The 18,303-nt window shown below is 52.0% G+C and overlaps 5 protein-coding genes across 5 annotated transcripts; 2 read left to right on the top strand and 3 right to left on the bottom strand.

The window, feature by feature from the left end:
* Window positions 1–205: 205 nt before the first annotated feature.
* Window positions 206–2,949, bottom strand: GRC3 (Polynucleotide 5'-hydroxyl-kinase grc3; the record flags this gene model as incomplete). The annotated part of the gene is made up of 6 exons (XM_062880141.1): window positions 2,875–2,949; window positions 2,417–2,825; window positions 2,113–2,359; window positions 1,637–2,048; window positions 385–1,580; window positions 206–299 (listed from the first exon to the last, which is right to left on the bottom strand). The coding sequence occupies exons 2-6, from the start codon at window positions 2,493–2,495 to the stop codon at window positions 206–208; spliced, it is 2,028 nt and encodes a 675-aa protein (XP_062731466.1). The 5' UTR covers window positions 2,496–2,825; window positions 2,875–2,949.
* A 489-nt stretch (window positions 2,950–3,438) lies between these two features.
* On the top strand, window positions 3,439–5,189 carry QC761_509330 (uncharacterized protein; the record flags this gene model as incomplete). Its single annotated transcript, XM_062880140.1, has 4 exons — window positions 3,439–4,256; window positions 4,307–4,611; window positions 4,666–4,997; window positions 5,145–5,189. 4 exons carry the CDS (start codon window positions 3,439–3,441, stop codon window positions 5,187–5,189), a joined length of 1,500 nt encoding a protein of 499 aa, XP_062731465.1.
* A 51-nt stretch (window positions 5,190–5,240) lies between these two features.
* On the top strand, window positions 5,241–5,726 carry QC761_509325 (uncharacterized protein; the record flags this gene model as incomplete). Its single annotated transcript, XM_062880139.1, has 1 exon — window positions 5,241–5,726. The coding sequence occupies one exon, from the start codon at window positions 5,241–5,243 to the stop codon at window positions 5,724–5,726; it is 486 nt and encodes a 161-aa protein (XP_062731464.1).
* Window positions 5,727–7,373: 1,647 nt separating this feature from the next.
* Window positions 7,374–9,969, bottom strand: AUR1 (Phosphatidylinositol:ceramide phosphoinositol transferase (IPC synthase)). The gene is made up of 2 exons (XM_062880138.1): window positions 8,891–9,969; window positions 7,374–8,802 (listed from the first exon to the last, which is right to left on the bottom strand). Exons 1-2 carry the CDS (start codon window positions 9,364–9,366, stop codon window positions 7,812–7,814), a joined length of 1,467 nt encoding a protein of 488 aa, XP_062731463.1. The 5' UTR covers window positions 9,367–9,969; the 3' UTR covers window positions 7,374–7,811.
* A 5,286-nt stretch (window positions 9,970–15,255) lies between these two features.
* Window positions 15,256–18,040, bottom strand: BGL4_1 (beta-glucosidase; the record flags this gene model as incomplete). The annotated part of the gene is made up of 4 exons (XM_062880137.1): window positions 15,256–15,522; window positions 15,579–17,143; window positions 17,194–17,685; window positions 17,740–18,040. The coding sequence occupies 4 exons, from the start codon at window positions 18,038–18,040 to the stop codon at window positions 15,292–15,294; spliced, it is 2,589 nt and encodes an 862-aa protein (XP_062731462.1). The 3' UTR covers window positions 15,256–15,291.
* Between the last annotated feature and the right edge of the window lie 263 nt (window positions 18,041–18,303).

Raw genomic sequence — 18,303 nt, 5'->3', positions numbered from 1 at the left:
CGTTTCCATGAGATGGATGGGCGGTAGTAGGTGTCAAGCAATGATCGGTCCAACCAAGAGGGCACATGGCGGTGTAAACGATGTCGGTGTCATTGGTGAAGGCTGAAGGTCCCAGCAAGTTGGATGAAATACAACCCGATAACCAAAAAAAATACCCCTTATATCCCAAACCATCATCACCCAAACAAACCCCATCCCCCCTCCATCATCTAACTCCTCCCCAAATCCCTCCTAACCCTCCAAACCTTCCCCCCCGCCCCCCGGTTCTGACTCCCATGCAACCTCTGAATCCACGGAACCTCCATTTCCTCCTCCCCTCCTCCCCCCTCCCCATCGCTCTCCCCCTGTTCTTCCCCCTTCCCCTGATCATGATCCCTCAAGTACAACTCCTCACTATAGCACCAGCTGGGCGTATCAAACTTCCCCATCACCAACACCAATCTCCCCTCTCCCTTCTCCACGCCCCCCATCCCAACCGGCGTGAGCAACTGCAGCTCGCCCCTCCTCTCATCCACCCCCCTCACAAGCACCAACCCCACCAGCTCCGAAAACTTCGGATCGAGGCTCTTCCCCATAGGGTTGTCTATCAACGGCATCTTCCCACTCCCAGCCTCGATTATGTTGTCTAATCCCCTTAACGCGGCCAAGTTGGAAATTTTCACAAGCGCCAAAACCATCCCGTTGATTGCCTCTGCCAAGATTCTCGGTGAAGGTTGGTAGTCGTAGCAGAGGATACCCCTGAATCCCCTGTCAGGACCCGTATACCTCACCCTCCAAGGGGGAGCATGTGACAGCGGTGTTGAATTCCAAGTTGACAACGACGGCAAAAGATGAAAATAAGACATTGCCTGCATCGTACGGAGAGACGACGGGATCCGGGAGGGGGAGAGGATTTCGGTTGTGTTTTGCGAGGGGAGGGTGCTGAATGCGGTGGTGGGAATAAAAGAGATGGCGGCTTGAAGACCAGAAATGGTTTCCTCCGGTCCTTCGGTCGACATGTACACCACCTCTGTCGGTTTGATTCCCTTGACGAGATCAGACAAGATGTCCAACCCGAGACCTTGGATCCAACCTGGGGTATTAACTACCATTGGTGGTTTCTTCTTTTCTCCGGGATGGGTCTGGGTCTGGTAGGTCGTAAAGAGGTCCATGACGCACTCGATGAAGTGCTCTGGGTCGAGGGCGGGAGTTACTGCGGCGATGGCGTGGGAGCGGATCATCGAGGTGACTGGTTCGAGGGTTGGGTGGCAGAAGGGGGGCTGGAGGTTGGGGGAGGTGAGTTTGACGAGGGAGATCACGCCGGGGGGGCCGAATTCGGGTTGCCCTGGGTCGATGTCTAAGATGTAGATGGGTGACCAAGGAGCGTTTTTGTTGCCGGCTCGGTCGGTGATTAGACGGTTGGCGAGGAGTTTCCCAAAGGTGGATTTCCCGGATGATTTGGGACCGCAGAGGAAGAAGATGGGGGATGAGGCCCCTTTTCGCTTGGTTGCGATCAGGGAGGCAAGTTTCTTGTTCCATTCTGGCGGGGAGACGAGCTCTTGGAGGGCGACCTTTTTGGGGACGTCTTCTGGGGAGAACAACTATTCGGGGGTTAGCATGAACAATTCCGTAACAGTCGAGAGTGGAACAGACAAACAATTTGAAATGTCGAGTCTTTCTTGGATGGCACCCCTTGGGTGGGAACCTCGTTCCAGAGTTTTCCAAAGGCAGGGTTCAGTTTTGCCAACTGGCGCAACCCATCAGCTGCGGGATGGGGATGCAGCTCAACCACGGTGTCTTCAGAAGTACGGAGGACTGGGAGAGCATGGCAGTGCGGAGCGTGTACCCATTGGACTGGATCCAGTGGTGTTAACTGAGCACCGGCGATGGTGGCCTCGCCTTGATGGACTCCGATGCCATAGCTTCCCAGTATCACCAGCCGCTCTCCATCAGGCGTTCTTAGCGCCACGCAACCATCTGGCTTCTGTTGATAGTTCTTCTTGTGTGGCTTCAAGGACGAGTATTGAGGCTGTCTTTCTCTGACTACTGGGGGTATGAGTGTTCCAAGACTATGCCAACAGTTAGCACAGCTCAGAATATCTATGAAACCCGAGGCGTATGTGTCGTGCGTACACTGGGGAAAGAATAGGCGATGGAGGAATTGAACCACCCCTTTCACGGTTGAGGTCGGGTGTTGGGTCTTCGTTGACAGGCGTAGAAACCTGCTCCTTGGCAGCCCCGCGTTTATTTCGACGAGTAGGTATTGTTTTTGCAGGCGTGGGATCTTTTTGAGCAGGTGTTGGATTTTTATTCACAGGCGTTTTTGCGACTGCCGATGGGGCTCCCCAGAGCTGTTGCCGGGCAGCAAACGCACTCATTACTTGGACAGTGTTAGCCTATGTATACTATGACTACGGGGCTCTTTATTCATTCATACCAGGTGTAGCAGGAGAGGCAGGGGCCTTGGGAGGGATGTCAACGCCCTCGAGTTTCCTTCTCTTATTGTTCATCGCCATTGTCACTGTAGGTGGTTGGGTAAAAGAGTTCAACGACCACAATGATCTTGGTCCAAAACGCTGACTGGGATGCTCTACTGATCCTGAGAAACTGGGGTCCAGTTTCTCTACTATGAAGTCTCTTGCATAAGTTTGACACTAAGATCTGGACTCGCCCACTTCGTTGAAGAAATGGAATGGCTTCTCAAGCTTCGAGACAGAGGGACTCGAGCGCCCCACCTGAACTTTTTGACTTGCAAACGGAGGTGCGTACGGGCAGTATCTGCTTTCTGTAGGCTTTCAGGGCGTTCCTTCCACGGTGGCGCCTGGAATCTTAATAAGAGCTTTGATTTGTTTGGATTCTTTTTAAAAAAAAATTTATGATATTTTTTTGTTTTATTTTTGTTTAATTTTTTATTGTATTTTTTATTCGATTTTTTTATTTTAATTTCTTTGTTTTATTTTTTTATTTTATTTTTTTATTTTGTTTTTTTATTTTGTTTTTTTGTTTTGTTTTTTATTTAGTTTTTTGATGTAATATTTTTCTTTAATCTTTTTTATTTTACGAAAATAGATAAATAAATACATAAATAACTCTGCGCTTTTTCAATTCCAAGTGTCCCATCTTCCTCTCACAAAATCTTTCACCACGATTATTCACAGAGGCTCTCCCAGGGCGGCAGTGAATGGTTAGCCAATCAGCACGCTCAATCAACTGCCCCCACCTCTCCACAACCCGTCGCGCTTTTTTTTTGCAGGGATTAGCAACTTTTCGCTTTTCCTGAAGCGCATCGTGAATTTTTGGAGCGACTCGACTCGACAGCTTCCAAAAAAAACAATAAAAAATCAACAAAATCAACCACCAACAACCTCCCTTTGAATCGCACAATCTTTTGCTCACCTCCAGCTACCGCTAACTTCTACTACCCACCCTCTACTTTACTGAACTCACAAAACAGTCGCAATGGCGGGGCCCAAAGCGCCCTCTGCTACCTTGTCCCAGCATATCGCCAAAGCTGCTGGCCTCCGTAATGCCTTGAGCCAGAAGGCGCTGCCCAAGCCTGTGAAGAAGGAAGAGTCCGAGAGCGAGAGTCAGAGCGACAGTGACACCGACAGCACCTCCACTTCTACCGACGACGAGGCCGACGACAACAATGACGACTGGGCCGATAAGCTGAACTTGAAGAAAGAGAAGGAGGCTGCTAAGCCTACCACCAACGGCACGAAGCCTGCTTCCGAGACCGAGACCAAGACCAAGAAGGATGTCGAAGCCTCAGATTCGAGCTCCAGTGAGAGCGACTCCGAAAGCGAGAGCGAGAGCGACAGCGACGATGGCGATGTCGAGATGAAGGACGCTCCGGCCAAGAGCACTAAGAAGGCGGCCGCTCCTGCTGCTTCCGATTCCGAGTCCGAGTCCGAGCCCAGTGAGTCAGAGGAGTCGAGTGATGAGGATGCTCCTGCCGCCGGCGCCAAGGTCAACGGCGCCAAGGTCAATGAGAAAGCCAAAGAGGCCGAGTCGGAGAGCGAGTCGGAGAGCGAGTCGGAGAGCGGGTCGGAGAGCGAGTCGGAGAGTGAGAGTGAGAGCGAGAGCGAAGCTGAGAAGCCTGTTCCCAAAGCCAAACCTGCTCCAGTTGCCAAGTCGTCGACAGCCAAGTCTCCAGCTGCTTCGAAGGACAAGGCGAAAAGCAAAGCGAAGAGCAAGGAGACCGTCGGCGAGTCTGAATCTGAATCCGAGTCGGAGCCTGAGCCGGAGGCCCAAAACGCCGCAGCCGTCAAGTCATCGTGAGAATCATCCTGTGCTTGATGAGGGAACCTTGCTAACAAGTGACTAGTCGCCCTGCTGAGCTCATTCAGCAACGCTTCGATCTGCGGAAAGTGGACCCCGATCTCGATGCTGCCAGCGTTGCCAAGATGCTTGCGAATGCAAAGGCCGAGGGCAAGCAGCTTTGGTGCTTCACCACCCCCAAGTCTATTGGCATCGACGTCATCAGGAAGTACAAGATCTCTACGGACAAGCTCATCTCTGGCCAACCACTCTTTACCCACGAGGGCGTGGATTACGGCGGTGAACTCGAGCAGCTGAGCCACTCGGTTAAGATCCTGATTCCCGGCAAGGATGGCAAGAAGTATGAGAGTGGTGAGTAAAGCTTTCTTTCTCGTGGTGAGCAGACGGTTTGCTGACGGTTTCTAGCCGACCAGCCCATCGGGCAGTTCCTCCACATTAAGCGCAAGACTCACATCGGCCAGGAGACCGTTGTGCCTGCCCCTCCCGTGCCGCCTAGACCCCAGCCTAAGGGGCTCAAGGTTCGCTACACACCGTTCGGCGCCACCAACAACGGTCTCACCGTCATGGGTGACGAGTCGGAGCACGAAGACGTCGAGATGGGTGATGCCGCCCCCGCTGCCCCCGCTGCTGCCACCAGCAAGGCGGCCGCTAAGAAGCGCAAGCTCGGTGGAGAGGAGACAGCTGCCACGCCCAGCAAGAAGGCGAGGAAGTCTCGTGTTGGTGCCAGCACCCCAGCAGTCAGTGCCCCCGTTGTTAAGCCCATCAAGGAGACCCCTATTGCTCCTCCTCCCATCCCCGGGCACAACGTGGCTGCTACCCCCGTCGCCTCCTCTGTCACAAAGTCTGATGGTAAGGACAACAAGGCTAAGAAGACTGCAAGTAAGGTGACGCCGATTCCGCCTCCTGTTCCCGTCGGAAAGAGCGCCTAGGTGGGCTCTTCACCTCCGCGAGCCGTGGTCAAGTCCGACGATTACCAGTCCATGTCGGAACGCAAGAAGCGCGAGGCTTCTTTGCCGCCCTCCGCGTTCACATTGCCCACATACACGGTTCCGAGCAGCAGTCCTACTAGCAATTCCACGTCGCTCACCCGGGTGCATGTTCCCGGCAAGTCGACCCCTTACCCGGGCCGCGCCCGCAGCATGTCTATGCCCCCACCCCCCTCACCTTTGAAAAACATGATCAAGCAGGAGCCCTCGGACGAAGCCTCCTCGAGTAACCCTCTTTCGACTATCCCTTCATCGCCCTCGAAGAGCATGTGCACGCGAAAACCGTCTGTTGGTGCTGCCTCGCAAGTTCTTTCGTCGCCAATGAAGAGCATTCTCAAGAAATATGACTCTGGCGTGAAGGATAGCACAGCCAAGGTTCTCTTTGCCAAGGACAAGAATCGTGATGATTCTCCGCTCAAGAAGAAGCACAAGAAGGAGAAGAAGGCTGATAGGAAGAAGAATAAACTCAAGAGCAAGTAGAAGGTGCGGTTCTAATGGCTGACATGTGTCTTGCACGGCTGGGAAGTTGCCTAGTATCTGGTCTCGGGTCTTTACACCGCGAGTGAACCACACAAGAGCGCGCTAATTTCGGTTTTCGGTTTTCTTTTTCGCATCAGGCATCAAAAGTATTTCTTTTCGTCAGGGCATAAAGGGTTCGGCGGGTTGGTGGGTGGGGCGTTGAGATACCTTTTTTCGTGCTTTTCCATACATGGGTCTGGATGGATGGATGTTTGTTTATTGTCTTTTTTTGGTATGCATACTTTTTTTTCTTTCCTCTTCTTTACATTGCATGTAATGTGAGATGGGTGTAAATTTGTGGGTTGATTGGGAGAGGTATATGTCAGTCAATTGTATGTAAGACTCAGGGATGGGCACAGAGCCCAGATAGTCAGTCAGTCGGTTTTAGACAGATACGGGAATGCAGACAATGTGAATTGTAGATTAATGTACTCGTCTTTTTTTTTTTCTCCAGCGATTTATCCAAGATATCTAAAGAGATGGTTGACGGCATTGGCGGCCGTCTCCCTCAGCCCGGTGCCACCCACCACACACACCATTCGCTTTTGACAACAAAATCCGAACTAGGCCAGATATTCTGGCCGATTTTCCTTATTCATTGTGACTTTGGCCCCACGAGCTGAAAACATTTCTCTCTCTCTCTCTCTCTCTCTCTCTGTGACTGCCATGTATATATCATAAGAAGAATCTCCCGTTTTCGGTTCGGCATCACCCTTTTTCTGAGTTTTTGGTTTTTACTATCTTTGATGTTGCATTCTCCGAAGGATTGCATCTTTCTACCTACCTCCCGTCTCACAGCATCTACCTGTCTGTCTGTCTACCTGACACACAAGATATTCTCCGTTCCCGCTTCGAACCCCTACCTCCCATGCTTTTATAACCCCCTCTTTCCCCTCGCCGTGTCCCATGATGGAAAGAAGTACAGATTGGGGAATATCACTCCTCGGAGTGGTGGCGTTCTGGGACCGGCCGATTAAGCGAATCTGACACACCCACCCAACTTTTGACAATCTTGGGAGAAAGAGAAAAGAAGGGAAAAAAAAAAAAAAAAAAAAACACCGAACGACACAAGGCTGTGAGGCTGAAACCGAAACCCCCTTTTTCCACGCCGCCGCCTACCTACCCGAACCCGGCCGGCCAGAGTGGTTAAACCCTCCGAAGGCGTCCCAACGGTGGAGGGGAAAGAGCCTCACTTCCAACATCACACACCCATCCCTCCTCTACTCAATTGTTTGACTTGATTTAAATTCCTTTGATAATCGTTATATGATACAAAACCACCACCACCACCACCATCATCATCATCATCACCTCCTCCTTCTCCTTCTCCTAGATATCGCAAACCCTTCCTTCCTCCCAGTATCCCCTTCGCTCTCAAGGCAAAATCCAAATCGCAGGTATCATCACCCATCTCTTCTCTCTCCCTTCCCCAACTAGGTATGCAACCCCCCCCCTCCCTCTTGATCCATAATATGCACCGCACCCTTTCCCTTCCCCGTACCAATTTAAAAAAAAAAATAAAGAAAAAAAAATAAAAAAAGCCATTATCATTAAGAAGACCAAAAGATGGCATATATCCCCCCCACCCTCCTTTTCTCTTCGACAACCTCTCATTATATGGGATATATCCTCCTCCCCCCTCCTCCCCCCTCCCTCGCTCTTCTGTCCATCCAAAAGTCTGATTTGTTCTTTCTCCAATAAACAGAAACGACTGTCTATCAAGACTGACTTCCCCCCTTTCCAGTACACACACACATATATATATAAAAATGAAGCGAGCGAACGATATGGGGTATATACCAAATAACCACACACACGCGCACACACACACACAAAGCTTGCGAAATGCCCTGCCAATGCCATTTGTTTGCCCCCAACCCCAAACCAATAAAATGCTGATGAATTGGCCCCGACAGATAAATAATAACGATAGTAGCAGTAGTCGCGTGTTGTATAAAAAAAAAAGGCGATCGAAAAAAAGCAACCGGAACCGAGTCGAAGAAGTGGCGAGAAAAGGATGGATGTGTCGATTAATTTCCCAAGAGATCACCTCACATACACCTCCCTCTGCTCCTCCTCAACCACAACCCCAGTCAACCCCACCGCTCTCGGGCTCGTCGTCCGGACTTTGCTCCACAGGTCCCCCCCATGGTGGTCATCATTCGGCGTCGTCGGGCTGAGGATATTCGGCGAAGAGCTGCTGCTCCCGCAGAGGGTGTCCCCCCTGCTCATCGAGTCAAAGCTCGACGAGCTCCCAAGAGTCCATTCGTCGCTCCCCCGTCGCTGAAGCAGTCCCAACCCCATCCCACCATACTCCTCGTCGAGCGCCACCCTCGGCCTGTCGCCAAACTCGACATACTCATACTCCCACCTCGTCGTCTTGTCCAGCTGCGGGCGCGGAAGCCACTTCGTTCTCGCAATGTAATACGTGACCGCGGCAATCACCCCTCCTCCGACAAGGTCGATCGCGTAGTGGTGGTTCAGATACATGGTGCTCCACGCAATCCAAACCACATACCCCACGAAAAAAGCCCTGAACCTCGGGAAGCAGTACTGCAAAAACAGCATCTCCAGCACGGCATCGCCTCCGTGCAGGGAAGGAAACGCGCCAAACGGCACCGGGGCGGTCGTGAAGCTCGTCGTGTACATGTCCACGCCAAACAGCTCATCGATCCTCTTCAACCCAGCCGGGCTGCCCTCCATGCCGTAGTGCGCCGGCTCGAGGCCGTGCAGACCCTCGTACCAGGGAGGCGTGCAAGGAAAGAGGATCTGGATCGTCACGCCGAGGATGCTCATGTACCCAAACGCCCTCGCCCAGACGGGCGTTGTCCCAGGGGCGGCAAACAAAAACAGCATCACCGTTGTCACCAACGGGAGCGCAAAGTGGCCGAGGCCGTAGGGGATCCAGGCGATGATGTCCAAGATGGTGTAGGTGTGTGCCGAGAGGATGTTGCTCAGGTTGGCGCCGTAGAGGATGTTTTCTAGCGCGGGAAGGACCTTGACCCAGATGTGGGGGCGGTATTCAGGGGCGATGAACCTTTTTCATCATCATCATCATCAGCATCAGACAACGAAAAAAGAAAAGAAAAAAAAAGATTCTCTCGGAATGACGGTCGCTAACATACCTGCTGGCAAAGAAATAAAACAAATACACCCAAATCGGCAACGACGGCAGGAAAAACTGTCTCGTCGCTGGCATGGCCAGCAGAACTGCTAGCAACCCCATCGCGGCGCTCTTGAGAAACGGGGCTGATGGTGTGATGAGCAGACAAAAGGCCAAACACCCAAACGTCACCATGTGCTGGAGGTCCCAGAGGGTCCATTTGCGGGTTTGGAGCTGTTTGAGAGAGGGAAGGATGGCGAAGGATGTTTGCAGTTTGGTTACATCGTGAGAGACGGCTTCGTCTTTGGATTTTACCCGCTGTAACCGAAGAGAGGGTTTGGCCTTTTTGAATTTGGTGGGGATGGGGATGTTGGCGGCGAGGTTGTAGAGCGGTAATAGGGGGTTTGGGGAGGTGGTGATGGTTTTGGCGGAGAGGGAATGTGGCGGGGAGGGGGGTGCCGAGGTTGTTGATGGGAGGACGGGGGAGAAGTCTGGCATGGTTGCGATGGCGATGCGCCGGAATCGTCTAAAATAGGTTCGTCGCTAGGTAGGTAGGTTGAGGTTGAGGTTGAGGTTGAGGTTGAGGTTGAGGTTGAGGTTGAGGTTGAGGTCGAGGTCGAGGTTGAGGTGAGACACACTCACACATACACACACACACACACACCCACACGCACAACACACGCACCACCCGGCGGGGAGGCAAACCGGTCCTTTCCTAGGATGAAGAAGGAGGAAAGGGGAAGAGGTGATTTGTTGGAGTTGCTTCGGCTATCGTCGCTGCATCTGCATTTCTCTTCGTGCTTGCTTTCTTTAACTCTTTTTACACTATTGGCCTGAACCGGTAGTTTGGGTGAGGTGCTCGTGGTTGACGCCGTTGTCGAATAGGTTGTGACCGTTTTATTCTTTGTTGATGCTGATTATTAATTTCTAGGAATTACTGGATTGGGTCGTCCGTCCTGTTCGTTTCGTCGGTTTTTCCGTCTTGTCGAGCAACCCCCAAAAAAGGCCGTTTAGGAAAAAGAGAAAAAGGGCCCCAAAAAAAAGCCACGGAGGGAAAAGCAGCTCGAACACCACACCAACACACGTCTTTCCTGCGGTCGGTTGTCGTTGAGTGTGTGTGTGTTACTTGGGAAAAGGATCAACACCTCGAGATCGCAAAATGGGGAAGAATGGGACGGGAAGCAAGTGAGGTTAAGTGTGTGACGGATTGTGACTGGGGGGGGGCCTCCCTTGGTAAAGTATGACGGCGGTGGCCCTTGTTTAAAAGAAGGACGGGTGGGTTCACTTGGGAATGCATGCGAAGCAAAGCTAGGCGGTACAAAGTACGCACCCACACACACACCAAAGGTACTAAGGTTACGGGACACGCGAGCAAACACACCAGCAAACGAGGCACTAAAAATGGCATTCCCAAGCACTTGGCTGGAGAGGCCAAGACTTGACAAGACCGACTCTCCTCATTCCTCTTTCTCTTTCTCCTTCTCTTTCTCTTGTCTGCTTATTTCTTCTTTGAAATAATACAAGCGACGACTCAAGTCTTGAAGAGATACCACAGACATAGTAATTGAGCGGACCGAAGTACACACACAGCGCCCCATGTGAATTTTCGCTGGGAGCCACCTGGTCATCACGCCCGGGCGACAGGGTCAGTTTGAATGCCGCAGTGGGTTTCTTTCGCTTGCTGCATATCGATGGCAGCAAGAGTGCCCTGCAGCGGTGAACATCACGCTAGTCGCACACACAGTATTATGCTTGCTGTGGTGTAAGTGATGCCGTCATCACTTTCTAGAAGGAACACAAACCTCCTGAAGCCCACGAGGGAAAACGACTTGTTCAAAGAGTAAGGTAAAGAAGACACTTGCACTTCCTGACAGGATATGGCCTTGCCGTGTCTTGGAACATGGGGAAAAAAGAGGCACAATTGGCCAGCGACACCACTTCCTAACCGCGGACGTGTGTCAAAGGAGAGGCTTGAGCCCACCAGCGACATGTGGCTTGCTTCCCGCTTGTGGGGTTTCGCCAGAGAAACCGTTGCGCATTCTTTTGCTTTGTGCCGCTTGCACTCGGCATCTCGGCATCATGTCTTCTGCCGTCCAACATCTTCCGAAAGGCTGATAAGTAGGATAGCTTTCCACTCTTCGAGCCAACGCTATCAACTGTGCCTCTGCGCGCCTCTTTCTTCCTCCAAATGAAAAGGTTCAAACGGTGGGGCTGGCCTGCCGGCGGATAGGATGGCTCTGTCACGGTTTTATAGCGCCGATCCTGTTGGTTTGCTCGTTCGATTTATCGATTTGCAAGCCCGGCTGTGGATCAGTGAAACTCTCGCGCAACCGCTCGTCGCAACCATTTATTCCACCCGCGGATTTCGGCAACCGGCACCTAAACATCAGACCGCACCAACTCTTGGGTTTCGAGATTGGGGTTCTCTTCAATCTCCCTTTGAGATGAAGCAAAATTGTGAGGTAGCCAATGCCCCTTTTGCTGCATGACATGAATCTGAGAGAACTCGCTTCTTAATAGCTTCGGACGCCATCTCCACCTTGGACCCGAATTCGAGTGGGGGGGGTTCTCTTTCTTTTCCAGCCACCTGGGAAAATGTTCGCTACAGAACAGAGCACGCGACATTGTCTCGAATCCGCGGTCTACCTCTAGCACTTTACGCGTATAACAAAACTGACCTGTAGGAAGCCTTGCTATTGTCAAGCCTCATTTTTATCTGATCGGACTTCGGACATATCAAATTCTCACATTTGTAATCCCCTCTGACTGCTTCACACCAACCTGGCATGGACTCTTTTTCCACCTGCAGGCCTGATCCGGCCCTGTGGATATCGCCTGTCGAACCATATTCTGTAATTCTTCGACAAAAGAAAAATATTTTTTTCTTTTATGCATTCCGGCGGTCAAGCTCAATCCAGGAAGCAGCCGAAGAACAGGTGATTCGGCATAAAGCGAACATTGTAATACCTTGTCGCCGGGAACCGGGTACCACCTTGACATGGTTTTTTTTTTTTTTTTTCCCTCAACAAGAGCGGCTCTTCCGATCGCCCTGTAGGGTGTAGCCGCCCCATGGTTGACGGAACCCTACCACCCTGCCGAGGCCTTCTGTCTTGTTGAACACTACCGAAGACCGCCGCCTTGTCCTTCCACACCATCGGTATTTTTCCTGTTAACTCCGGGAGAGAGGTCTCAGGTCTTGTGGCTTTTTAGTAATGATTTGTAAACTCCCCTCGCTTTTATGAATCACCATGATGAACTGGCATTCAAGTTAGTACCTCTTATGAGCCTCATGACTGAGGGAAGGAGGTCATCTCCGAGTCTGCCGGTTTGTTTAGCGCCCGCCAACCCTTTTTGACATCCATCTGCTGGGTGAAGAAGTGGATGTTTCTTGCGGGTTGCTTTGGCGTTCCGGGGCGCGAAAGGTGCGGCTCGGGGCTCGGGTCCCTTTCGTCGGACTGTGGAGCGAGCCCGAAAAGTCCGGGATGCATCCCTGTCGGGCGGGCAGGCGTGTGGGAAGGGCTTATTCTTGTAGCGGGGGTGTGGTTGTCTGTGTGTGGCTGGTGAGAGTTGATATGTTTGGGCTGGAGAACATGTTTGAAGGCATCATGAGAAGAGGGTGTTGTTGGACGAGGAGAAATGTGACAGAAACAAAAAAAGACAAACTCATTGCTCGACCTCGGTTTTGAACCGAGACCTCGGGTCCTGTCTGTGGCTGCGCGCCTGCTTTGGAAGAAATTGTGTGCCCCCAGGAGAAACTTGATATCATTTTTTTTTTCAGGACCGAACGCGGTTGACCGCTGTGCTAACTTACACCAGCCGGGGCAACCGAGTTTTGATAAAATTGTTCGCTGGGGGGTGAGGTTATAACCTTAGGTGGTTAGTCCCGAGGTTTCTCTCTGGTCTACCGGTAGCACTACAAGGCCTCTTTCTCCCTTATCGTTCATCAAAAGACTTGACTCAAACGGCAGCCATACTCAGCAACTCATCAAAGAAAAATGCCAAGTCTTATGGGTAGACATGAGATCCCAACAACAGAAATATGATGCTTTTCTCCATCGCTCTACCAGTCTCTTGGACCAGAGCACCCCTTTCCCCATCTATCATTACAGCACCACCTCCCCCTTTTTATAGCCCCCCACCCTTCCCCCCCTTCCACCCGGGGCCATCACTCCCGACAACCTGGGTCCATGCTACCGTTACGCAGTAAGAAGCAAAGTTAAAGCACAGCTAAAAGCACTTGGATAAAGCCACGAAACACCTCAAGCTAGGTGTAAACCTCCACACAAATCCCCTTAAGAAATCCTTAATGGCCGTATAGCTGCAGAGTGGTTTCGATTTGACTCTGCGTTTTACTTGCCCATCACACAGCGTACATGAATCGGGCAGTGATCGAACTTGGAGGGGAAGAAAGTCAAGTACCCAGGTGGCTTGAGGTGGAAGGTGGTGAGAAGTCTGAGCTCCGACAAGACCTGTTGTTGAACAACGGAACGGGGATTTCTTTGATTCACAGGGTAATGATGGGTTCTGGAAACTGAAGCCCCGATGTGGGTGGTGGTACCTTGAGACAGGGAGAGAATGTTTCGCACAGGTTGAGCTATACCTCCATCCTGATGGTCTCTCGTGATGCAGACAAGTCAGGATCAACAGAAACCCCCCAGTGATCTCAAGTCTAACCTCTCCAGACGCCAAAACCATGATCGACATCATGGCATGGGTGTCGAGGTATTTGCCCCATCTCTTTTGGATGCATCGCAAGAGCGCTACAAGAGTTGTTTAATCACAAGGCAGAGTCTCGAAGGCACACACGAAAAGGCATTGAAAGTCATGACCAAAAGTCTTGTATTGTTCTCGTAGCTACCTACAAAAGTCGCATGCGTCTCTGTGTTGGCCTCGCTCTCCTCGGAGAGACGAGTTTCCAGGCGACACCACGAGGAGGTGACAGAGTCCGACTTCGCCGCCCGATAAATGGCAAGATAGATGGCAATATATGGCATGGAAAAGGAAAAGAAAAAAAAAGAAAAAAAAAAGAAAAAAAAAGAAAAAGAAAGAAAAAGAAAGAAAAAGAAAAAGAAAAAGGAAAAGGAAAAGGAAAAGGAAAAGGAAAAAAGAAAAAAAGAAAAAGAAAAAGGAAAAGGAAAAAGGAAAAAGGAAAAAAGAAAAAGAAAAAGAAAAAGAAAAAGGAAAAAAGAAAAAGGAAAAGGAAAAAAGAAAAAAAGAAAAAGAAAAAGAAAAAGGAAAAGGAAAAGGAAAAGGAAAAAAGAAAAAGAAAAAAGGAAAAGGAAAAAGAAAAAAGAACCACCACTCCCTCACCAAGGCAACAACAACCAGCCAGACTCCACCATCCTATTCCTCGAATCATATCCGCCAGACCCATACACCCATCCATAAGAACGAGGGAGGCTTCGCGCCAGGTAACCGTCCACGGTCGGATCGTGCTATCCCAGCAGCTACAACCCAGAGTCTATTACCCCCCTAGTTGACCGTCCACAATCCGATCGTGCCACCCGGGGGTGTGTTGGTGTGCTCATGGGAAGAGGGGGAAGAGCCGGGAAAGGGGAATATTGTCGTCGTCGTTGTCGTCCGGTCGGTCGCATCGTTCGTCGTTGCTGGTGGTGTGGATGTCGATGTCGATGTTGTCGAAGTCCGAGTCGAGACGATGTTGAAGACAATGTTAAAGACGATATCGATGGATGTCGAAGTTGATGTCGAAGTCGATGGTGGTGTGGTATGTTCGATGTAAAACAGAGAAGGAAATGGGAGGAAAGACTCGATTATATAGACAAACCAGATGGCTCGTGCACGCTTGCAAATCTGATGGCTTGACTGTGAACTGCCAGTGCTTTGCGAAGTTGCTCTCATTCTTCTCCGGAGGCGTTGTTAGTTTGAGGGGGGGCTTTGGTACCGGTGGAGTGTGGCTTTGTGATGGATGTCGAGATCGGCGACCAGATCTGGGAATTGGATCGTCTCTGAGCTGTGAAACATGGGAGAAAGCCCCTGATGGAAGTTCTAATAGGCAAGATGTCAATGTTGGAACGCTTTGGAAGTGAAAGCTGGGCGGAAAGATGAGGTTACAGCATCAAGAGAAGTGACGAGCTGAGGTCGCCAGTGGTATCTGTCATGTCGATTTGGCTTCGATCAAGTGGATCTGGAAAATGTTGGCTTCAGATCTGTCCAGCTGCCAGAATGTTTGAGAATTCGGCCTCGAGAACGGATCATTTTGCATGTGATACCAGACTCTGGTGCCTCGCGTAAGAACGCGATCAACGAGGCGTAAATGTCGAGATGCTGTGGCCGATGGCTGAAGTATCCAAGAGTTCGCCGGCTGTGTTCAGGGAAGAGAGGAAGGAAGACAGCTTGGTAGATGATAGATTGAAACTGTTCATGATATCGCTACCTAGCCCAGTGTGTGATTCTCAAGTCTCTTCAAAGGGGCAGTGTCCTGTTCAACCTCAAATCCATCGAGCTCGACCCGACAAAGACGGTCTGCTGATACTCCGTGAGAATCTCCCAGTTCTGGGCTTCGGTGTTCCACTCGCTAATGTCACGACGGGTGAGGGAGAAGGTGACGGTTTTGGTGGCGTTGGGGGCGAGGAGGACGTCGTCAAAGCCGCGGAGGAGGAGAGACGGGGCGAGAGGGTTGTTGGGTGAGAGGTACTATTCATCATCAGCCGTACGGGATCACAACAGAAGAAGCAAACAAGGCAGCTCACCAACTGAACAACCTCCACCCCCTCCCTCGTCCCTGCATTCTTCACATCCACCTTCACCTCAAACAAAACCTCATACAACCCCTCATTGCCACCCTCCTTCCCACCGGCCGGTAGCTCCTCTTGCACCCCCCCATCCCTAGCCTCCGGCGGGAAGTCACCAATGCTAGGTGATCGCGCGGTGCCATTCTCACTGTTATATACAGTCGCATTGACCCAAGGGTAAACATACCTCGGAATCCTCCACCCCTCAAACCCCTCCGGCTCAGTCCACCCCTCCACATCCCCTATATCAACAACCTCCCCCATCACCGGCGCCGGTATCGTCCTCCCCTTATTCACCTCGTATCCCCCCCTCCCACCAACCCTCTCGACAACCAAATCCCCATACTCAAACTCCGTGTACCCAACCCCGTGCCCAAACCCATACGTAACCCTCCCCCTCTCCCCCTTCCCCTCGCTCAAAAACCACCTATAGTCAATAAACACCCCCTCCGGAAACTCCTGCCTCGGACTCCTCGGATCAGGCGCCACCGTCAACAACTCAACCCCGTACGACTCCAAGTCCTTACCCCAGGTAAACGGGCTGCGGCCTTGTGGGTGGACATCACCAAACAAAACATCCGCCAGCCCGTTCCCAGATTCCTGACCGGGAAACCCGGCCCAGAGGATAGCTGAAATATTCGGGTGCTTATCCGCGTGATCAATGACGACAGGGCCCGAGGTGTGCAACACAACGATGGTGTTAGGGTTGACAGCCGCCACGGCGCGGATCAAAGCGTCACCGTTGTCCCACAACGTGAGATTGTTCCTATCACCAGCATTCCCATCGATGGACACAAAATTCTCCCCCGAGGTGGCGGTTGCAAAGACTATGGCGACGGAAGCGTTGGAGGCGGTGGATTGAGCGGTGGGGAGGTCCCAGTTGGAGGTGGTGTTGAAAAAGGTTATGTTGTGCTCCTGGGAGAGGCCCAACAGGGCCGTGGCGGGTGAGATCAGATAGGGGAAGTCGGTCGTGCCAGAGCCGTATCCCATTGCTACCGTCCCGTTGATGCAGGCTCGCTCGGGGCAGGAGTTGGGTCCGTTGAGGTTGTCGTGGGCGTCGTTGCCTATTACTGCTAGGCTGGTCAGGGAGGATTTGGAAAGGGGGAGGATGCCGGTGTTCTTGAGGATGACGGTGGATTTGGCGGCTAGTTCACGGATGAGAGCCGAGTGGTTGGCTTGGACATCGATGTGGGAGTTGACGGTGGTCCAGGGACGGTTGGAGTACTTGTATTGGGGGCCAGTGGTGTTTCGGGTCCAGGCGGAGAAGTTGGGTTCTGGGCGGGAGGTGTAGCTCCCGACGTGGACGCGGAAAAAGGAGGTCATGATCCGGGTGACCATGTCATCGAGGCGCCACTGGGGAACCTCGCCTTTGAGGACGGCTTGGGTGAGCGCGCCGCCCCAGTGCGAGCCGTAGGGGGGTGATGAGGCGGAAGGGGGACCCATCATGTCGCCTGGCATTGCCATATCGAGCCCCGAGAGGGCTGAGCCAAGGGTGCTGTGTTGTGCTCCCCAGTCGGACATCACTGTCTTTCTCATCAGCATCCTCCCGGGAGACACACCGCCAGAAACTCACCAAACCCCCTAAACCCCAGCTCACTCTTCAACAAGTAATTCTGCACCCACTCATTCTCACACGCATACGTCCCGTTGACCCTGTTATAACTACACATCACACTCCCCACCCCAGCCCTCACCGCATCCGCAAACGGCCACAGGTACAACTCATGCATCGTCTTATCGCCAATCCTCACATCCACACTCCCGCGGAAATGCTCCTGCTCATTAAGAATGTAATGCTTAGCACAGGCAATCACACCCCTACTCTGGATCCCCCTGATCGTTTCCGCAATCGCCACTCCAGTCAGGTACGGATCAGGAGAGAAACCCTCCCAGTTTCTCCCTCCCTGCGGTGTTCTGCCTAGGGCTCCGGCAACAGGACCAAGCTGGACATCAACGCCCTTGCCGCGGAACTCTTCACCCATCGCTTCGCCCCGGGCACGCATGAGGCGTTTGCTGAAGGTTGCTGCGGCGTTCATGCCCGCGGGAAAGGCTGAGGCTTTGTCGACTATCATCGACTGTTAGTTGGGAGGTGTTGGAGAAGGGAGACAGGAGGGCATACCATATCTCACACCCAACGGCCCATCCATCAGACAAAACCCCTCAAACCCCAATCTTGGGACCGAGCCAGTCTTGCCGATACATCTGTCGCCTTCCCAGCCCGTGCCGGTTGTCAAGTTGACTTTTTCGGTGAGGGTGAGCTGAGAAACAAAGGCCACAGCTTTTTCGTACGCGGCTTGCCATTCGGCATCGGATGGGTCGGGCGAGATCCACGGGGAGGGGAAGCCGAGAAAGGGGGTCTCTGTCAAGGCTGTGGTTAGGGATATCAAGGGCAGCAACCCTGCAGAGGTTTGAAGCCGCATCTTGCTGATTTAAAGAGCGCAATGTTCAAAACCTCAGAAAGGTCAAAGCAAAGAGAGAGAAGCATGTCCAGAATGGGAGACGAGACCTAGATATGAAATATCTGCAAGCTGCGACGCAATGGCAATGAAATATTCCCGTCAATCACAGCCATGGTAGCTGACGTCGTTGAGCATCGAAGGAGGGGTTAGCAGATTAGCCATGGCGAATCCCCCTCTCTATCCCGTCTCGGGATCTAGAATATGCTCATCTTGACGGGACGGGG

The sequence above is a fragment of the Podospora bellae-mahoneyi genome, chromosome 5 (assembly GCF_035222275.1).
Source record: "Podospora bellae-mahoneyi strain CBS 112042 chromosome 5, whole genome shotgun sequence".
Taxonomy (NCBI): Eukaryota; Fungi; Ascomycota; class Sordariomycetes; order Sordariales; family Podosporaceae; genus Podospora; species Podospora bellae-mahoneyi.
This window is presented reverse-complemented; position numbering and strand designations above follow the sequence as displayed.